The following is a 22027-nucleotide window of genomic DNA, read 5'->3' on the forward strand; positions in this document are numbered from 1 at the left end:
ATTTTTAAATTTAACTTATTTGAATTAAATTTTATTTTTATTGTACGTTTAGTTTAGAAATAATAATTATTAAAAATAATATTTTCTGAATCTCTTGTAGGAGAATCCTTTTTGTGGATTTTCTTAATATAATCTCTTTCATATCATAAATTCGTAATATATTCTATCAAAAATTTCAATATTTATGAAAAAAATATTAAATTGTAAATATCTTTTTTCATATGAAATGGAAACCAAAATATTTTTTTTCACTGACCATATTAAACTTAAATATTTTCGCATGGAACGTTTGTGCAAAGATACCGTTTTCATCGATCGTAAAGAACATTTTCTACTTTCAATGTATTTCCCACTGACCTTCAACTACTCCTCATGTTTTATAATTAATAAGAATACCCCTAATATCCTTCTTAATGTTAGAATCAAAAAAAGATTATCGTTACTTATGCGTCATTGGTATTGAAATGCGAAATAAGAAAGAAAATATATCCTGAAATATAAAAATATATCTGAAAAATATGTATGTAATAGAATTATTTTATAATCAAATTTTTTCCCTCTCTTTTGTCTCTCTCTCTCTCTCTCTCTCTCTCTCTCTCTCTCTCTCTCTCACTATAAATCTAGAACACAAGTGCACTTTTTTTCCTTTCTACAACGCTAATAGGCCTGATTATATTCGCAGAATGTCTCCTTAATCTCAGACAATATTCTCAGAACTGAGATAGTATTGCCTCGGGGACAATATTCATATAAGATGCAAGATATTCTAAATCTGTATGATAAGAATAAATAGTCTTGCAAGAATATTTTCGTTTTCCATTGCTATTTTTAGATAAAGGAAGAAGATTTAATTGCGATTGATTTCGACTTTCAAATAAAGATGCGCGAATGATTTCTTTTTATTACGTTTGTTTTATTTATTTATTACATTTGATAGACTGTAAGCATTTTTTTTAAATCTTATTTAAAATTTTTATTAAATAATTATTTCAGCGGAAGTTACTTGTCCTATTGATTAAAGAAAGATCTTCTCTGGACAAAAATTAATCTCGTTTCCGAAAGATAAATTGCCAATCGAAATTATGTATAGCAACTTTGTATAATAATCGAATATTAATTTCCGATAATATGATGCATATAACACGCAATGTTTAATAAATAATTCTATCTGTTTACTCACAAACTCGACGTGTAACAAAGTTATAAATTTTTCAACGAAAAGGTTAGCAGATATTATACACCATATGATTGAACAATAAATTATTTAAATAATACGAATTGATTTTATCAATGAATCGATTAATAATTATTTGATTGATTTATAACTATAATTTAATTCATTTTTTGCTCTTGTCTACTATACATATAATTCACAATAATAATATTATAGAAATATAGTGTAAGAAAGAATAATATTTAAAATATAGTTTCTATTTATTATTCCTAAATTTTGAAATTTTTTATTTCAGTTTTAATTAACGTGAAGAATAACGAGAAAGAGCAATACTATTTCCATTACAAACAACGCGAGTATATCGGCAAAATGTGCGACCATTAATCGAAAAAAGTTTAGAGCGCAATTATCTAATCTCCTTTTTCAGAAATTTGAGAACAAATATTATTAGCCAATTTAATTTTCTTTCAAAGAAGAAATTATTATATATTAAATTCTTCAAGTTTCCGCGCGCGGAATTGAACTAGACACGAAAGCTACAGTAAATAATAATAGGATAAATTCAATTTCACGATTTAGCGACTTCATTTATTATTCTTGTACGCTTTTTAAGGAGCAAAAAGCTTTATTAAAATTGAATCTCGAATTGAGATTTACTTGTTAGACTTGATATAGAACCAAGAAAAATTAGTGCTCTGTATACAATAATTAATTAGCTTCAGAGAAAAATTAATTTCCTCTGCAACTTACACATTACCAACCTGTATTCTGGCTCTTTTATTAGCCCACAAATTTTAAAAATTGTGTCACGTGAGAGCTTTATTAACCCTTTGAGTCACAAATTTTTCTAATTGTCAGTATTTTCTAAAATTTGATATATATAAGGGTTTTTGGGGTCGCTGATTATGAATCCGTTGTCAGATTTTCAAAATTTAAGAAGGCGGATCCAATATGGAGATTTTCAAAATTTTACTTCTGCCATATTGAATCCCTATATTAAATTTTGGAAATTAAATTTGTTTTCCTTTAGATTCAGATTCTGCGATCTAAAAAAACCTTCAGAGAAAAAATTTAAAAAAGAATACAACTTTACTTTCAATTTAGAACAGAAAATATTGTTTTTTATATATTTTTTTATCAATAAAAGGAGGATTTAACAAAAACAACACGGTGGAAAATTCTAAAAAAATTCTGAAAAATACTTTAGAGTGTACTAAGATTATAAAAAAATTGCCGTATTTATTGTCATAATAGATTAGTAGAAAATGCATTTTTTCGTAAAAAGTACTAATTTTGACTGTTTGTTTATATATGGTATTTTTGCAATTAACAATTAATGAATGTTCATATTTTTTTACACTTATTGATGTTCTAGAGATTCTGTAGAAACAAAAAATCCGGTATTTGTTGATAAAAAAGTAATTGAAACAATAAAAAACTACGAAAAAAAAGGTAGGTCTCTGGGTGACCCACTGTGATTCAAAGGGTTAATCTTGTAATTGCAAATTCAATTTTTTTATAGTCGATTGCATCATGGTCCTATCTGTGAGACAGGTATAGAGAAAAAATATATTAATTTTTTTCTATTAATTTATTAATTAATTAACCGATTTAAATCTCAATCTTTCCTTTCGAAAAGCAAAAGGCCAAAAATATTACTATTTAAACTTTGATGCAACCGGCTCTTCATCATCGCGAGCAACCCCGTACGAACCCGTAGAGAGTTGGTTCCGGCGATTAATACGCACTTACCTCGTTTGAGGGGCGCGACATGCATGACTCTTGGAGGGACCGATAAGAAGGGCGGACCGTGAGACCGCCTCTCATGACACCACGCCGCTACTTTTCAATGCAACCACCGCCGTTTCGCGCCTTACGCAGCTGCTGCTATCCTTCCACGCTTCGTCGTCCTCGTCCTTTACTCGTACTCCTGCTCCTTCCTCCCTTTCGTCGACCTCTGCCCTTCCGGAACCGGTCCTTGCCGTCTCTTTTCCTTTTGTCTTGATTTTTCAGTAGTGTTCGCTCCCACGCGATGCTGGATCCTATTTATGCATCAAGGGAGATCTCTAAGGATCTTTTTTCCCCAAAAATATCCTTTTCTTTTTCTTTCTTAATAGATAATCGCTGATATCTCTGTCAAAGTGTCACTCTCTACGATACTCCTTCACCGAGCTCTCGCGCTTTACTGGGCGTTCGTCGGAGGTGAGGTCTACTAGAACCACAGGGATGATAGGCGACACGAGGGGAATGCGGGGTGGAGGATCGGCGCGACGCGACGCGCGCGTCGGAGCGCTCGCTCGATATCGACGACGGGGCGACGCCACCGCGAATCCTTACTCCAATATGAAGCCTCCATCGGTTATCACGTGCCTCCTGCATGCAGGAGCAGGCTGGCTGGACGCTGGACCGGTACGCACTTACGATGGGATGTCGATGACACGCGTCTCGTAGCGTCCCAGTTGCTTCATTTTAATCCTGCTGCGCGTTTCCTTGGATTCCTACACATGTTTGAGTTCAATATGAATTTTATATATACAATATATATGTATGTTTGAATTTTCTGGCTCAAAAAAGTGTATGTTTTTAGCGTAAGATTTCATGTAAATTTATTTGCGTGGAAATTATTAAATATTGTTAAAAATTCTCTTCATACAGGGTGTGGAAAAAGTATAGAAACCCTGAAAAATCTCGAAAAATATAAGTTTTACAGAAAAAGAATCTAAAGCAAGATCGAGGAAGCATCTGGCCATCTAAGGCAAGATCTATTCATTTTTTCATATTAAAAAATATGATGACAAACTTTAAAATATCTCAGGAAATTCTTAATTAAAAACAACTTTATTATAGTGTTTTGGAAAGCACTCGAGGTAAGCTACAAGAAAATGCAATTAAAAATAGAGTTTTCCTTTTCCAAAAAATTGAAGATGACCTTCACGTAACCTTCAAGCAATTATTCAAGGTCAAACCAATATCATCTTATGTCTCTCTCGAAATCAGACAATTTTTGTCTGAAACATTTTTCTGTAAAACTTATATTTTTCGAGATTTTTCAGAGTTTCCATACTTGCTACTCGTTATCATATAGTTATATTACATATGATTTTTTATTTACATGACAACTTGCACGCGATATTATACTACTACGAGTCAAGATTCATAAAGTTTTATTGGTACATAAATTGACAGAAAAATAAGTAAAGGTGATTATATAATGTATCGCATGTATATGCTTATTATATAAAAATATTATTTTTCAAACGTTACTTGTTCCTTTTACTGGCAATCGGCGCAATCTTCTCGATTAAAATCTACTGCAAGATGTATAGTGATTTTAGAGCAATCGTGAATATTTTGTACACGGTTTGATTGGTAATCGAATCATCACTTTTGTGCACAATTTTTAGTCTCTCGTGTTATACGCCTGTACCATTTTACCGCTCAAGGATTTAAGGACAGATGGAATTTACTTCTTTTTTTTTTGGTCCTTCTTTCTAAGGAATTAAATTAGTATATTTCGTCAATTTGCAGGAAATGTTGCGTACGAACGCTACATATTACATATGCATATATATACCAGTATGTGTATACAAACGTATACATATAAATATATAAATGCGCGTTATTTGTATATTATAATATAATACATCGTTGATCAATTTCTTTTTTTCGCTCTCTGTCCCTTTCTCTCTCTTTGTTTCAACTGCTAGGCCAGTAAATGCTATTTGGTTCATAGAAAACAATTATAAGTGAGCGACATATATTCGGATAAAATGTACAATTCATACAACATATGACCCATTTGATCAATATACTTATGTATTAACAAGTGAATAACATGACGAAAAGGACCCAGGTTGGAACGCCTTAATGTGTGCTGATAAAATAGCGATAGACGAGAGTCGCGAGTACTCCAAGAGCGATGGGAATCAACCAGGACCGCCAAGAACTGCAATTGCCAATCATCACATCACGATGCAGCATCGACTATTTACACATGATAATACTTGAAAAAAGAAATTTTCTCTCTTCAAATTTAGATGATATGAACACTTGGTGTTAATTATATTTACAGGTATGCAAATTATCAAAGAAAAGTGAGCTATTTTGTAGACGATAAAAAATTAAATTGTTTAAAAATAAGAAAAAATAATACTAAAAAAATGCCTTACAGTAATTATAAAAAGCAAAGCATATACTTCTAAACATTACAAAAGCATTAGCACTGATAAAATTATTTCCATACATTTTTATTACAATGCAATAAAACAAATATCAGTTTATTTATAGTTTTTGTCATTTTAATATCACACAATTAAATTCAAAACTTGAATAATTTCTTAACAAGAAAAAAATTCAAAATTGTCAATTGTAATAATTATCACATTCCTGCAAAATGAAAATAGTGTCCAAATTTAAATTAAATTCAATAAAATATTACTTATAATTTTCTTTTAACAAGTTTTTGTTCATATCATCTGTAAAAAAAATTAAAATAAAAGAAAATTAAATAGGATAGAGAGTTCACTTAGAGAGTTTAAAGGAAAAGTTCACTTGGAAAGAAGAAAGAGCGAGAAAACAAAAATTTATTTTTAATCTTAGAATTTTGACTATAGAAAATATGGTTATCTAGAAAAATTGAAACGTTTTGTTAGTATTAAAAGTCATAGAGTAAAATTTGCATGATATATAAATGAAAAAGAGATCATACCTAGAGTTATCTTCATCGTTAGCTTCAGACCAATTTCTCTCTTTCTTTTTACTATCATCTTTCCTTTCTTCCTAAAATATATTAAAATAATATTTTATAATAAGAATGGAAAAGAAAAATAATAACATTAAATTTATTCTCACTTCTATCAATTCTCCAATTTTATATGATTCCATCATTTGTCTTGCATCAGTCGAATGCCCAATATCTTCAAATGGCTCAGAGGCATCCTCTCCAGCTTGTTCCAAGAGTACTTCTTCGCCTCCAGGATGCTATATATTAATAAAAATAATTTAAATATATGAAATTAATTATAATAAAAGTAATAAATATATACCAAACCATATTTGTATCGTACCAAGAATTAGATTTTCAACAAATTAAATTTGAATGAAAAATACAAATCAGCATCTCTACTGTATTTAAAATACTAAACTCTGATAAGAATAATTACGATATAATATAGTCTAGTTTGCAAGAGAAAAAAAAATTATAACCTCATTAAGGAAGGGAGTAACATTGTACACGTTATTATGAATGATGATCCACGTATCCGTGGGTTCGGTATGCTTTGCTACTTCCGCCCGGGTGAAGAATTTGGTCGAAGAAGGGACAGAAGTATCGTCCGTAGAAGTATCCTTAACGTCTTTAGTTGCCATTTCGTAGATTTTTAATCAGTCCAAACCTCTGAATTTTGTCTCGTTGAAGAAATTCACGATCGTTGTCACGCTTCTCCTTGATACTCACAAGGCGACTGACTCAGCACCTTTGTCAATTCTGTACAATTTTCTGTCAACGCTTAAATGGATATATACCTAGGCTATTGAGATACGAGAGCAAATGTTACTCCGTGAATAGAATGATGGACTTTGTCACCCCGAATGTTCTTGATGGGCAACTGATAATTTCGCATCGGTTATTGTATTTGTGCTGATCATTCCGAATTCCGGGTTCTGAGAAGAATGAATAGAAAAATCACAGACACAGACTTCTATATAACACTAGACTGCTAACTCCAAAAAGTAAAAAGAAACAGGAGGGAATGTATCGGTGGTGAGGGCTAGCCAATCGCTGACGGAAGCCGCCATCTTGAGTGTCCACTTTTTTGACGCTTATTAGCATCGTCTGCTGCTGTTGTCAGAGAGACACATGCGCGTATTATTTTGCACAATTATTAATTCTCAAAAAAAATAATGAAATAAAATTATGGTGCATTGTCAGGCCTGTGGCATAACAACAACAGCGCGAAATTATGGGATAACATTTTATCAGTTAATAATTATTATCAATATAATAACAAAAATTTAATGTTTTGAAGGTTATGTTTTATTTAGATATACTATTTAAAGGACAGTAAATAATGTGTTAAAATTTCAATATTATTAATATATATTATTTTATTTGTTGCATATTAAAATTATATATTTTAATTTAATCTTATTGAGTTAATTTTATTAAAAATATTAAATATATTCCATATTTAAAACTTTGTTCTTCCAGCATCTCCGAAAAGCCATTCAATTTTGGCGCCCATAAGCAGTCATTTATAGGCTGCGTTCGGGGAGACGCTATTAGCGCCAACAGCGTTATTCTATCTTTGTTCAACTTTTAATGAGTAACAAAGATAGAATGACACTGTTAGCGCTAATAGTGTCTCCCCGAATGCGACCTGGTATTCACTTTTATGCTGGTATAAGGCATTTCCGTCTGTTTAGCTCAAGCCATATGTTCCCCCTCCTGTTGCTTTTTACTCTTTGACTAACTCCCTAGATTTTGTTTATATAAAGTGTCCTCAAATTTTATGTACTAAGGACGCGTTTGGGGAGATACTATTAGTGCTAACAGTGTCGTTCTGTCTTTGTTACTCATTAAAAGTTGAACAAAGATAGAACAACGCTGTTAGCGCTAATAGCGTCTCCCCGAACGCGTTCTAAGGTGACCCTTTCTGCGTATGCGCTGACGATCAGTACATGTACACAGTCGGACCTCTTATGCTACGAAACTTCTTAAGGCCGCCGCACACACTTTTACATAACGCATAATGCATATACATAAGGAATTCGATTGGTTGAATTCCTTATGCATGTGTTTATAGACCAATCAGTTTCCTTATGTATGTGCATTATGCGTTATGTAAAAGTGTGTGTGGCGGCCTTTATCCTATGACAAAAAATCCTCTCATGCTACAACCGCAAAAGGGGAATTATATCACCACTCTCAAATTTTTGTCATAGGATCAGAGGTTTAAGGGGAAGATTCCTGAAAATGTCGTAGGAAAAGAAGTCCGACTGTACTTCTAACCTGTTTTCGGTCTTTAATTCTTGTCAGAACACATGTCGTGTTAGTAAAAAAAGTAAGAAATATAAATATTAAATTATGGGATACAAATGTGCAGTTATTTTATGTCTTTTATATAAGCTTATGTTTATTTATATTAATCTGGTCTATCATACTTAGTATGTATGTACATACATGCGCGGGACGGGATTCAATAGCGCACAATGCTAATTGGCCAATGAACATTAGAACCTTCTAATTGGCTAACCGTACTGGTTACCCTAGGCATCGGTCAATATGTATGGTTAGGTGTGCTATCGGGATGTGTGCTAACGGGACCCTCCTCATGCGTGCAACACGCGCTTTTACAGTGTGTGCGCAAAAAGGGATATCATATATACTTGTTCGTATATAAAATTAGAGCTGTCTTATACATAAGGAGTTAGCAGTCTAGTATTATACAGGGTGTCCCAAACTTACCGAATCACCTGTTAATGGTGGATTCCTGAGGTCATTTAGAGACGAAAATCCTAATACTAAAATGTCGAGGCTACAATAGTTTTCAAATGGTAAAAGTTTAAAGTTGACCAATTAACATGACAAAACTTCACGCGCTCAGGCACGTCGCATATTAAAAGTGCCACCGCACTAAATTTAATTATCGACATTGAAATATTGATAAATTATATATTTAATTTATTGTTAAGTTATTGTTATGTAGTAATTTTTATTGTTATTAAAATAATTGTATAAATTTATCTCCTTCATGTGCGGTTAATAAATTTCGATATCAGAATATCTCCGCAATGACAGAAAATCCTCGTCACCACCCAATTAAATTCAATGTCGATGTTGCGCGCAGAACTACGAGGATTTTCTGTCATTGTGGAGATATTCTAATATCGAAATTTAACAGGTGATTCGGTAAGTCTGTGAGAAAAACCTTCGTGAAACTTTTTCTACTATTTCAAGCGATTGTTTCTTAAGGACATCGAATTTTATGCTGAGAACGACACAATCACGGTTTAAGACCTGTGTACATGAGATAGAAATTTTAATTTGTACCACGAGTTGTCAGAGGTATCGATTGGCTATCGGATAGGGAATTTCTAGTTTCTTGTAGCAATGGCCAATCAATTTGGGATTCATTGTCGTATGTACGACAAATGTGTAACATCTGTAGAAATGAGGCCTTAGAGAGAAAGAGAGAGAGAGAGAGAGAAACAGGATGCGCAAATTAGATAAAGATATAAAAAGAATTATTTACAATTCGCCGCTAAATCATATTTATGATAGAATATGCAGTTATGTATATATTTTATAATATTTATTAAATAAAAAATTGAACTATTTCACTTATGAAAAGTCTGAGACGAAACTACAATAGCTGCTTTATAAAATACAATTTTCGAATATAACCCAATTTTCAATTGCAAACCGATTTCTGACAAACTTTTGTCTGAAATTTCGCTCAATTCTAAACTTCTAGTTCTACATTCCAATTTTTTGTCGTGATACATACCTACTCGGGCAATGATTTGCTCGTTTTAGAACCAAATAAATCCAAACTTTTATAAAGTTGATGGCCGGATTACACCCTAGGAAGGACGTGGCTACTTAAACCTAAAGAAAGAAAGAAAGAAACTTTTATAAATGTGAAAACCAGCCGCTTGTCAGACGCAGTGTGGAAATTTGGAGTTTGGAATGTTTGGAATGCCAACGAAGATCCATCATATGAGCTGACAACTGACGAGGTATAAGCGTGAGCGATGAGATAGTTGGCAATTAAAATATGAATTTCGCCTGTTTTCTTTTTATACCTTTATTTATCCTCGCGATTGTTGTATCAACACGATGCGAACTCCTTACACTCGGTGTAATAGGCTCGATCGGTGGCACATTATTAGGCGGTTATTTTGGCTATGAAAATTACAAATGCAAATATTGGGAATGCTGTGCAGATGAATATATTCTTTCTGATTTAGACAGTAAGTACAAAATCTCGCTGTAATTAAACGTTGAGAAAATTTTATTACTTTCTATTCATAGATATTAATACATATGTTTTAATAAGTTAATATATTTTCATTTATATATATTAAAAAAAAAATTCCTTTTGTTTTCATTACCTTTCTTATCTTTTTCAAATAAAAATAAATTTTATAATTTTAATGAGATTAAGGAGAGTACTTCTTTCCATATTTTTTAAATAAAAATTTATACCTAATCTGTATTATGTATTTTTAAGATCTAACATTTTTTTTTAATTACTTATAATTGTAACTCTATACTATTTATTTTCTACAAATGCAAACAAAAAATTATTAATAATTTAATTATTTTAAATTATTAGGATTGGAATATATGTTCACTGCCAAGTTGTACGGGCAACAAATCGCTCAAGACACAATCATAAATGCACTGCGAGGACATTTACAGAATGCAAATTCGCCCAAAGCACTGGTTATGAGTTTTCATGGCACACCAGGAACTGGCAAGAACTATGTAACGCAAATGATTGCAAAGGCTTTATATAAGAAAGGTGTCGAGAGTCAATATTATCATTTTTTCAATGGCCGCATCGATTTTCCTTTGCAACAAAAAGTAGACGAATATAAGGTATGCTCAAGTATAAAGTTCATTATAATAAAGTTAAAAATAAGTTAATAAACGTAAATTCTTTTTCCATAGGAAGAGCTGCAAAAAATTGTTTCTGATGCTCTAAAACAATGCGAGAGATCGTTATTCGTGTTCGACGAAGTGGACAAAATGCCGGAAGGTCTGTTAAACGTACTGGTTCCCTTCCTCGACTACAACACCTTCCACAAGTCCTCCAAGCACAGCAAATCTGTATATCAAAACAAGGCCATTTTTATATTCCTCTCAAATACTGGCAGTACTCAAATAGTACAGCATCTCGCGGGTCTATGGGAAAAGGGCAAGAAACGGGAGGATACTCGGTTGCAAGATTTTGAGAAATTGATAGCCGATGGCGCGTTCAGCGAAAAAGGTGGTTTCCATCAGAGTGACACTATTCTGACCAGCGTGATCGATCATTATGTGCCTTTCCTGCCTCTAGAAGAGGTGCATGTTAGAAAGTGTTTGGCGAGGGCCTTCTCCGAGCGAAGCGTCACTCCAAAAGAGGATATGATAGAGGAGGCACTGTCACACTTGACTTTTGGTCCTGAACCATATAATTTATATTCAATGGCTGGCTGTAAGAGAATAGAACAAAAGGTTGCTTCTATTGTTTATCGTAAACAATTAGAACACCGAATTAATAATTAAGATAATCCTGAAATATACAAAATATTATTAATAAAAATGAAATTGATGAAAAACTATCATGTAAGCATTTATATAACATCTCGATAAGATTTTTTATTGATAGAATTTCTTATTGGCACACTCAGAAAAATATGTCTAACAATTAAAAAAATAGTAAAATTAATTTCTCGTACTTAGAATTTATATATATATTTGTGTATATAGAAGTTGTTCGATAACCAGTAACTGTGCGGAAAGAGAATAACTTCTTAATTTTATCGAATTAAGTTTCTATAACTAATTAATTGATTGATCAATTACTTGGAGCAACAATACGTTTTGACATGCAAAAATTATAGGCTATTAAATAATATTTGATATCTTTTCTGCAGCTTTAAGTCTAAATATTATTACTATTTTCTGTGAATAGAATTTTGATTGGCACCATAATTGAGCTTGCAATAAGTTGAAATAAAAGATTTTTAGCTTTCTTTTTTGAGCTTCCAGCTGAATATGGCTCCAAGTGACAATCCGAACACAATTTTATCAATATTATTATTATTATTATGTGCTGTTATTAAATAATATTATAAGATATTCTGTAGTATATATTGCTCTTTTCAAACATACAAAATTATGAAAGTTAACAAATAATTGGAAACTTGTCAAGAGTTATAAAATTAAATGTTTGCAAAACGAATGGCTATAATCATATATATATATATATGTATGAAACGAATGTAATTTATAAAAAAATATATATTATGAATATAACGAGCCGATTTCATAATGAGAAATTGTCTCTCCAATTACCGAACATCCTGTATATAATTTATATACGCATTTGTTCGCAATTTAAATGTAACTAGAAATATCTTATTAATTGTACATGTACATAAAGCATTATGGTATATATACAGAGTTTAACATCTAGCAATTGACTCTAAAATTTGATCATAAAGAACAAAGTTGTCAGCAACATATAGGCCACTATATAAAAAGTACGTTTATAAAAAAATGGGAATCTTGTTATTAACCAACTTGAAGTGCAGAATTATGGCATAAAAATTTTCATTTTAATTCTTTGGTGTAATTTTTTTTAAATTTTCTTTTTAAGAAAAATTTGATTCGAGATTCCTTAAAAAGACAGTTTAATTCCCATTTTTTTAGAAATATCCTGTGTGTATAGTATATGCACAATATATTTTCTAAAGGCATTTTCGGACAAACAACTTTAGTCTTTATGATGTGTATCGCTTCCTAACCGATAACCATATATGCTGTGTCGCAGTAAAAAATAATTGTCATCTTTATAACTCTATACATGTGGCTAAGAATATTTATCTAAGCGTAGCGCCAAGTATGCATTACAACAGTATAACAGTGTGTGATGCATTCGGACCTCGTAAAATCTAAGAGAACAAGTAACATTGAAATATATGTGCGTGCGATGCACGAGAGTTATAGGTTTATTTAGATTTTCTCTTTTTTTTCTTACACAATGCAAAAGTGCTTCGCGATTAATTCCATTCCTCTTATTTTTTTCCTATTGAGGTATACGTTAATAGAATTACCATGATTGCATCAGAAGTGATTACCATGATGTATCGCGTTTATTGATCATCCAGAAATTAATGAATATATTTTTATAATTGGATTAGATCATTGTATATAATATCGGCGTATAAAATATCGGTTTTATATTCATTTTTTCAGATCTGTGAAAAAAAAACAAGATATGTACGATAGAGGAAATCGATTATGTTTCTCAGAAGTTATTATTTGCATGACTTTCCATGCAAAACATAAAAAAAATTTATAGGCAGTAAAATTTAAAAACGTTGAGAATGTCTTCTCAGTTTCATGCCCCACATGTGTGTTAATAATTAATTTCTTTTTATATTTCTTTTCATATTATATATATATATATAATATGCGTGTGCTTTCATATATATATATATATATATATATATATATATATATATATATATAAATATATATATGAAAGCACACGCATATTTCAACAGGTACTATAAATTTTATAAAAAACAAAAAAGATTTAAGGTCTAAAAACGAGCAATTTAGAAACCATAAATCAGCATGCGGAATAATTCAATCATTCTTAATTCAAATATAAGAATTATAGATATTTAAACACAAGATATACAATAATCAATTATCAAAAAACATCTTAAAATTTTTTAAAATTTATCAGAAGGCAGCTTAAAATTTAAAAAATTTAAGATATATATGCAATGATCTAAATAATTTGATTTTAATAGTTCTTCTCTTCCACATATTCTTTTGGAAAGAATCCTACTTGATCACCTATTTTACCCTTCCACCATCCTTTGGCATCGCCTTCTTTGCTCAGTACCACGACGCGCTCACCCCGTCGCAAGCTCAGCTGATTGCGTTCGCAGCCCTGATAGTCAAATAGTGCTATAGCCACCACTAGCCGGTACGGCCATAGTAGACGCTGGTCCAGCTTTTCAAAATTTTCCGATAACGACGCCCGTTCATAATATTCGACCAACTCGACGACGCTCTTGAAAAATCGAGACTCGCTGAGATAATATAGATCCGCACCGTCTACATCACGTTTGAACACTCGAATATGTTTCACCGCTCCTTCCGCTCTGAAATATTCGAGCATTAAAATATATATAGATACAAGGGAAAATATTCAGAAAAATTTAACCAATAAAAAAAAATAAATACACTTGATCCAAATATTTTTTTAGTCAGATAATATAAAAACAAAAAGCCTGGTATTGTTTTTCGAGTAAAAAATATTGTGTATAAATTTACAAGCTTACTTGATACTGAGCGCGTAATTGGTTTCGTGCTTGAGACGCGGCTGTCCAGCTGGACGGACACGCAACATGTACGTGCCATCTTCGCGACATTCTAGTTTGTTGGAAGCCGCGTCTCTACCCATCTCCCCGACGAACCACAGCTTCACGGCAAGCGCGCGTTCACAGGGTAGTGGCGGAGGCGGTGTCAATAGCGGTGCCGTGGGCACACAGCGACCGGAATGTGCGATGCATTGCTTGTGCACAGCTAGACGACATATCTCGCATTTGTAACCCTGTATAATAATGTTGCTGCATTAAAAGTATGCAAGAGACACGTGTTTTTTTTTATTAATTCAACTTTTAATAATAATAATATGTAAGCGAACAGTTAACCCTCTTGCGGCTCTATTTAATGACAGAAATCGTATCAAAATGGTTAAATTTTTCCTGCGAAGAAAAATATTTACTCTTAGGTTTTATAATAGGTTTTGATGGTGCTAATTTCAAATTTGTGATCAAAATTACAAAAATTCAAAATGGCGGATTTAAAAGTAATAAATCTTAAAATACGTGTCTATTTGCGTGAAACTCAGTTTCTGTAGGTTTCTATAAATTTTTGAGAATGTTTAATAGAAATATGTTTTCACTATAAACTATAATAATTATAATTTATTTTAATTTATAATTACTTGTTAAATTTTATTTATCGCTACGCCATTTTAAATTTTGCAGCAACAAATTTTGCCACAAATTTAAAATTAGATGCTCAAAAACTTCCAAAATATCATTCTTAGTTAATATATGTAACTAATAACTGCTTTTTTACATTTTTTTGTATCTTTCAAAAATTCATATTTTTTCACAATTTTTAGATGAGCACAATTTTGCAAATAGTAATTTTTATCATTAGTATAACTAATTACTGAAAAGTACAATTCTTTAGCTTTAATTTGCACCTTGGTTCATGTTCCTACGATGTTTGGTTCTTAAGTTATGAAAGAAAATGTTACCCCGAGTCTGACTCGGGGTAACATTAAACCGTAGAAGGGTTAAATGTGTCTCATTAGCCGATTGATCATTTACTTGGAATATGCGGCCCTTCAGAAACTTCCCGCACCGTTGACAGCTCCTAGGAGCATCGAACGTCGTCAACTTGAACTTGTGATTGGTATTGCGACAGGCCGCGGGATTGACATTGTCCATCGCGTCTTGCAGCGCCTTTATCCACATCTGCTTCTGCTCCTCCGTTCTTGCGTATAATGTGTACGCCGTGTACGCCTGTTTATGTACAAGTAACCACTGATAGGACCAACGCGAATCTCTGCCCAACGTTCTCCGTCCTATGTGATCTTCCAATCTATAATCGTCTAACCGTAGAGTTTCCCGGTAACAATATTGGTCTCCTCGACCCGCTTTGCAAATCAATACCACTTGCTCGAACACAAACGCATAACGAGCCTTTATCCGCTGGTCGCCATGAGCCTTCACCTGCAAAAGAATTAAATTAACGAGTCTAATTTTAAATTCGAGCAACAGATTAAAGTGTTTACGCTTTGATTCTAAATCAGTAAAAAAACATTGAGCAAACCTTCAGCTCGCCGTCACGAAGTAATCGGCCGAAATCCTTCAGCTGTGTGTCCTCGGGTACATCCCAATCGATTATCGAGGCTTGAATATCCTTAATGATATCCAGGGTATCGGAATCGCGTTTTACCTCGTTTATATACTGAGCGACATCGACCATTACTTCCCTCGCCTTCGTCAACGCACGGCAATCTTCAATCCATTCGCGCGGGGTCTCTTCCACTAGCTTGTCCAACAGCAAGTGGTACTTGAGCACCCTTTGCATCGGCACAGACAATATATCACGCAGCTTGAATTTACCATTGTTAGCTTCTTGTTGACACCTCTGTAATAAATGTCAATGTTAAAATAATCTGCGTCACATATATATCATTAATTACTGCATCATTAATTATTTTTACATTAATTACTGATTTCATACAGTGTTTCACGTATAATATTACAAGTATTTATATTTTAATTTATAACATAGTTTTACATAAATTATGAATATTTCGTAAATTACTTCATTTTATTCTTATAACTTTTAATGTCAAATATTTCCAGGAATCAATTCGTAAAAAATAGGATAGTTCCATTAAAAAAAGAAATTAGCTTGACCTTTATAAATCCTATAAATTCTATTTAAAACATTTTTTTTGTACGTAAAGTTTCGGAGAAAACACTTTGTAATATTTTATGTGAAACACTATACATGATAGCAATCTATTTCAAGATTATATTTTGAATTATATTTATATTTTTAGATATCAAATAAATTTCATTAAATTGTGGTCTTTCTTCTGCAAAAGACTCTTAAAAATACACTTCCAGACAACACATAATACGATATTTATATTACAATACATATTCATAAATATTTTTATTTTTTTTTTGAAATATATAAATATTTTATGCAAATTTTTATTTATATTTAGAGAAAAAAAATCATAAAAACTGTATTGGACATATTGTTAAAATGTAGACTAAACATTTTATATAACATTTATGATAATTAAAACAATAATATTTGTAACAATATTTTCTACATATTTAATATTGAATAGAGTTTTTATAATTGTTTTTCTAAATGAAAACAAAAACATGTATAAAATATTTATATAATACTTCAAAAAAATAAATAATAAAAATATTTATGAATATGTATTGTAATATAAATATCGTATGATGACAGAGTTAAAATATAGATCTAACATTAAGTAAAATGTATAAAATTTTCAATCTCCTCTCTTGAAGTTTCAAGACTCCACGAGTTGCATTGCAAAACTTACGATAACTTCTTGATTGATAACTTCATTACGCGCACAGATTTCTTGCAGAGTATTTTGCGCAATGGTAAGGTTTGCGCAGTAGTCTCCGTAAATGAGGAACTTCTCTCGCCAATCTAGAAAAACTTGGGCGAGCGCGGCGCCGTTTCGCGCTTTGCGTAGCTGACTGTGGAAGCCCACGTGAATCTCTGCGAGTTCCTTGATACCGAAGAAGATGCGCGTAGAATCCTCGGGCCGGAGTAATGATGATAGCGGGCGCGCGAAATGCCTGAGTAAGCTACTGAGAACCTCCGTATAATTTCGCTCGGTCTCCACTAGCTCTTGGATCACGTAATCCCTTTTCTCACCTCCGGAAATGGTACCGCCCTATTATACCAAGATTATCTTGATAAAAAGCGTCAGTTTTATGTAAACTACAGTTTACAGTTGTGCAAAGTGTAAAGCGTATAGCGCGTACGAAGGATAATAAAATTAATTGTCCATAAATATGACATTAACACTTAATATATTCATGCATTTTTTGTATGTCTTAATGTAGGATTTTCTTTTCTAATTTTTTTTTTCAAATTTTTCAAATAATTGCCAAAAAAAGGAAAAATCTTGAAAATATCTTGAAAAATATCTAGAGTTCACAATTAGAATATGACAGTAAAATATATATAAAAATGTGATAACTGAATAAGAATAACGGCGAGAAGATGATGACCTGAGCAACGGACGGAGGAGGTGGTAAGTGCAGGCTACAAAGATCCTGGTAGATTTCCTCGCTTTGTGCATGACTGCAAAAAGCTCCGTATCCGTCCTCCTCGCCGACCGGGTCCTCGTTATCCCCCCCGCCACCCGTTTCGTCACCCTCCCGTCTTCTAAACCTTCTGCGGCGACCCTCATCTTCGCGGCTTTAGCATAAAAACAAAAAGAAACGCAGCCATGCACTATACATGCATACAGAAAGTTGCTAAGTTCCTGGCGGAAATCAAATTATAAATAGCATAATTATAAAATCTATTATTAATGATAAGACGTCAACTGCATTGATATGTATACTGCCGCTGTGTCAACTTCAGCATAAGAATGTCTCACCGTATTACTGTATCTCTCATGTTGTATGCAGAATATATATATATGTATATCAAAATTTTACAAATATATATATATATATTTTTATATGTAACAAATTTCTTACATTTCATAACATGTAAAAAAGAATATTATAATAAAAAAATGTTTAATATCCTTAAAATAAAAACTCCTTTCGTAAACAAAATGTAATTATTGCTTACTTTTATAATTATGATGAATTGAAATTTTATAATGTTATAAAAACAGATTAGAAATAATAACTAAAAAAAATTGAAATTGAAATAAATTTGAGTTGAATGTGGAAGTAAATGATAAGTTTTAATTATAACATATAACATCATAGTATTTGCATATGTTTCAATCCTTGAATAATTTATAGATTAAGATGTCTATGCCTGCATTTACGAAACAAAATTGATACAACAATACAATGATGGTTGATATTTTTTTGCAAAGTGTTTTTAAAATTGCAAAGCCGTGAAACGACGTGAAACTACCTTCTCCGTGGAAGGCCAATCACGCTGAGAATTGCTCGAGAAGCAGAGCAATTCCTGATAAACCTGAGATTCATCTACGTCCACAGCCTTAGTTTTTATGGTAAACGCCACTAATCCCGGCGTGGCACTAAATCAATTAATAAGAATTACTAAAAAGTCTCATTCTATTTCCTTTTTTAAAGCAACATAGAATAATTGTTTTTTTTTTTAATCTTTTATAAATCAGTATTTAAAAATAAATGTCTGCATATAATTTCATGAAAGAAAACAGAAGTTCTTCCTTTTTAATATTCATCAATTATCTGCATGCACTTATTAAAGTAATTGTATAAGTTACTGAAATAATATCTTAATAATGTAAAGATTCTTACCCTACACCAGCACTTTGCAAGTCTTTATAAATGTCTTCTTGCGATCTTCCATGACCAACAGAAAATCCACTATGAAAAAAATATTTCCTTATTATTATTTTTCATTAATTCTATAATATCAATGATGAGAATTCAAATCTTTGCATGACAAAATATGTAGAAAATAATAAGCTGCTTACAGTATACCCTTTCGTCTGAATCGTGGACAGTTGGATAAGGCAGAAAGCGTGCAGAGGACGCGATGGAAATTAGATAGGTCAAACAGCATAGATGGTTCGAAGAGTTCCGATTCAGTGAGACCGAAGACATTCGAGCATGCTGACAGGAACACTTTTATGTTACGCAAGCACAGGAACTGTGCCATCTGTGGCTTCTGATTCACATCTTTCATGTCTATGCAGACAGGGTCTACAATGTTCAGTAAATTGCAAAGCAGGACTCCGTCTCGCAACGTGTAAGCCAAGTCAAATGCCGTTGCTTGTGGCCAATTGGCCTTGTGATCTGCACGTAACGCGCCACATCTTGTCAACCAGCTGGCGCATTCGCGCCAACCCTTGCCAGCATCTGCGCTTTCTGCCCTGTTCATTCTTGTGCTTTGTCTTTATTGTTCAATAATTAAAGACGCAGAAGATTCTTGCTCATAAATTTGCAGATACTTTGCGCATCATGTACAAGCTTCTTAAGATACATATCATGCTACTACCTGTAAAAATAAACCATATATGTGTAAATATTGTAAGTATTGTAACACAGAAAGATATGCAAGTGTAAAAAAAAACCTTATATTTATTATATCAAAAGGAAGAAATTAAAAACTGGTAGAATTAAAAAGTTTGTAAAAATATTAAATTATATTCATGTTGTACTATTGCAAAAGTTATTACTAGATACATTAATAAAATACATACTAACATTAAGAAAATATGAATCAGTTTGTTCTTATCATAACAATCTCGGTATCACCCATGATAAAAGGAGAGTCTTCGTATGGGCAGGCTTTAAACTCGCAACATTAAATCGTGCGCGCGACTCTTATCAGTCACTGAATCCGACAATTTCACCGTCTCTCCGTCCATCCTGGTAGAACCGCGTCGGGACATCGCGCTGATCAGCTGATTGTCAAAGCGACGACATAACGGCACTCGTGGACGTGGACTCGCTCCGTCGAGACGATGCCATCGTTTTCACACCACGTTACATATCCTCCTCTCTGTCGCTCGCAGGACACGTACAGGTTGGTAATCAAGAGAGAAAACGTCTGCGAAGAAGAATACGGAAAGACAAGGGGCTTGCGCGATAGTTATTCGCGGTTCAAAATGATATCATAATAGCTTTGCTCGCTCATGCTCGGCGCGATATTTTTATGACGTATTTTCACATCAAGTTCGAAACTCGCGATCTACCAGCGCCATACTATCATCGCACGAAACGAACCGACGATACGTTTGCTCCCATCCCAATGCTCCCGACTCCCGACTGTTCTCCAGGACCGGCTACAAACTCTCGAGCACCCGGATCCTGAAGAAAAGACGAATAAATATAATGACATAAATATATAAATATAAAGGTAAATTATGTAAATATAAAAATTATAATATTGCTTTTAGTATTACTTTTTTTTAGATTTTTTGACATTTTGACATATATATATATATATATATATTAAAACATATAGTTATCTTTAAGAAAAAATCTGAATTTGCAACTAGCAGTTACACATTTTTACTTTAACATAATTATGTGTTTTAATTACACCAATTGATTTGTCTCTTATTTATTATCTGTGCATAAAAGTATTAGGGTAAGATAATCGAGAAATGAATATTTTACGAGATATCTTGTATTTTATGTCAAAATATTGCAACTTTGAAGCCTTATAACTCGAATAGTGTTTAATGAAAAAACATTTTATTATAGTGTTTTGGAAAGCTCTTGAGGTAAGCTACAAGAATATGCAAAAATATATAGGGTGTCCCATTTAAAAAATTCAAGATAACCTTGGTCTGACCTTGGCGACGCCATCTAAGGTCAACCTGATAGGTTCAGTAAATAGACCTTTTTAAACCTTACAAATTTTGTCTGATACATTTTTTGATAGAATTTATATTTTTCAAAATATTCAAAGATTCCGACCTTTTTTAGACACCCTGTATATTCTGAAACGTTTTGGAATAGATGTTTTTTTCTTTATCTCACTATAGTCGACTCTTGATTATTCTATTTTCTCGATTCCATTTCCTGCTATGTTTAAAACAATTAGTAGCAGCAGCCGCCATTCATTTTTTTATTTGTTATATAAAATAATTTTTGTAATGATTAAAAAAAAAAAAAGAATGCAGAGTTGAGAGAAAAATAAGACAAAAATACATATATATGTATGCGACATTTTATCTTTAATAAAAATAATAAATTAAAATGAAGGAGAATAATTTAGAATAATATATTACACTGGAAATAAACTTACTCACATAAAGATGGATGTAAATAGAATTACGAAACAAATTTGGTAATAAATACAAAATGTAAATGTATGTACTTTTACTCGATATATATATTTTTCTTTTTTTCATTTCTTCAGAATCGATGATTCACTTTTTTTTTTAAGAATTATCAATAATACGACGGATGCATATTATTTTCAATAATTATATAAATAGGTTCCATATAGCACAGATCATTGCAATTACTTTGCAGCAACGTTGCAATATTACAAATTGCAATTAAACATATATTATACAAAGACATTACAGAGATATAATCCACAAAATACCAGCACAATTGTTGCAACATAACATAAATATTTTGGAAAAATGTTTGCAATATAATATTTATCCAAGAAGTATTATATTACTTTATATATAATAAATTATATATATATATATATATATATATATATATATAATTATATGTAAATTTATAATATATAATATTTTTTAGATAAAAAATTATTACAAATATTTGCTTAAGCTCAACTTTTTCATATTTTGTGTGTATATTCTGATA

The 22027-nt window shown here is 32.0% G+C and overlaps 4 protein-coding genes across 9 annotated transcripts in view; 1 reads left to right on the forward strand and 3 right to left on the reverse strand.

The window, feature by feature from the left end:
• LOC140670927 (b(0,+)-type amino acid transporter 1) overlaps positions 1-3368 on the reverse strand; it is a 32185-nt gene extending 28817 nt beyond the window's left edge. Inside the window, exon 1 of the mRNA XM_072901808.1 lies at positions 2927-3368. Within this exon, the coding sequence (XP_072757909.1) occupies positions 2927-2951 (25 nt within the window). The 5' untranslated portion in view covers positions 2952-3368. The remainder of the gene's footprint in view (positions 1-2926) is intronic.
• A 1316-nt stretch (positions 3369-4684) lies between these two features.
• Cyt-b5 (Cytochrome b5) lies at positions 4685-6904 on the reverse strand. 2 transcript variants are annotated; one of them, XM_072901811.1, is made up of 4 exons: positions 6380-6904; positions 6026-6154; positions 5883-5953; positions 4685-5158 (listed from the first exon to the last, which is right to left on the reverse strand). In XM_072901811.1, the coding sequence occupies exons 1-4, from the start codon at positions 6539-6541 to the stop codon at positions 5137-5139; spliced, it is 384 nt and encodes a 127-aa protein (XP_072757912.1). In that variant the 5' UTR covers positions 6542-6904; the 3' UTR covers positions 4685-5136. The 2 variants fall into 2 exon arrangements, with proteins under 2 accessions (XP_072757912.1, XP_072757911.1); XM_072901810.1 differs by having other exon boundaries at positions 4685-5120; positions 6380-6892.
• A 2596-nt stretch (positions 6905-9500) lies between these two features.
• On the forward strand, positions 9501-12363 carry LOC140670979 (torsin-like protein). 2 transcript variants are annotated; one of them, XM_072901938.1, is made up of 4 exons: positions 9502-9913; positions 10043-10147; positions 10513-10778; positions 10851-12363. In XM_072901938.1, exons 3-4 carry the CDS (start codon positions 10524-10526, stop codon positions 11445-11447), a joined length of 852 nt encoding a protein of 283 aa, XP_072758039.1. In that variant the 5' UTR covers positions 9502-9913; positions 10043-10147; positions 10513-10523; the 3' UTR covers positions 11448-12363. The 2 variants fall into 2 exon arrangements, with proteins under 2 accessions (XP_072758038.1, XP_072758039.1); XM_072901937.1 differs by having other exon boundaries at positions 9501-10147.
• Positions 12364-13096: 733 nt separating this feature from the next.
• Positions 13097-20495, reverse strand: Vav (Vav guanine nucleotide exchange factor). 4 transcript variants are annotated; one of them, XM_072901935.1, is made up of 9 exons: positions 19937-20495; positions 19204-19727; positions 19025-19093; positions 18654-18780; positions 17080-17442; positions 15813-16133; positions 15308-15712; positions 14246-14517; positions 13097-14065 (listed from the first exon to the last, which is right to left on the reverse strand). In XM_072901935.1, exons 2-9 carry the CDS (start codon positions 19608-19610, stop codon positions 13702-13704), a joined length of 2328 nt encoding a protein of 775 aa, XP_072758036.1. In that variant the 5' UTR covers positions 19611-19727; positions 19937-20495; the 3' UTR covers positions 13097-13701. The 4 variants fall into 4 exon arrangements, with proteins under 4 accessions (XP_072758036.1, XP_072758034.1, XP_072758035.1 ...); XM_072901933.1 differs by lacking the exon at positions 18654-18780 and adding an exon at positions 17783-17972 and having other exon boundaries at positions 19937-20494; XM_072901934.1 differs by lacking the exon at positions 18654-18780 and adding an exon at positions 17783-17972 and having other exon boundaries at positions 19933-20494.
• Positions 20496-22027: the final 1532 nt, after the last annotated feature.

The sequence above is a fragment of the Anoplolepis gracilipes genome, chromosome 11, assembly GCF_047496725.1.
Source record: "Anoplolepis gracilipes chromosome 11, ASM4749672v1, whole genome shotgun sequence".
Lineage (NCBI taxonomy): Eukaryota > Metazoa > Arthropoda > Insecta > Hymenoptera > Formicidae > Anoplolepis > Anoplolepis gracilipes.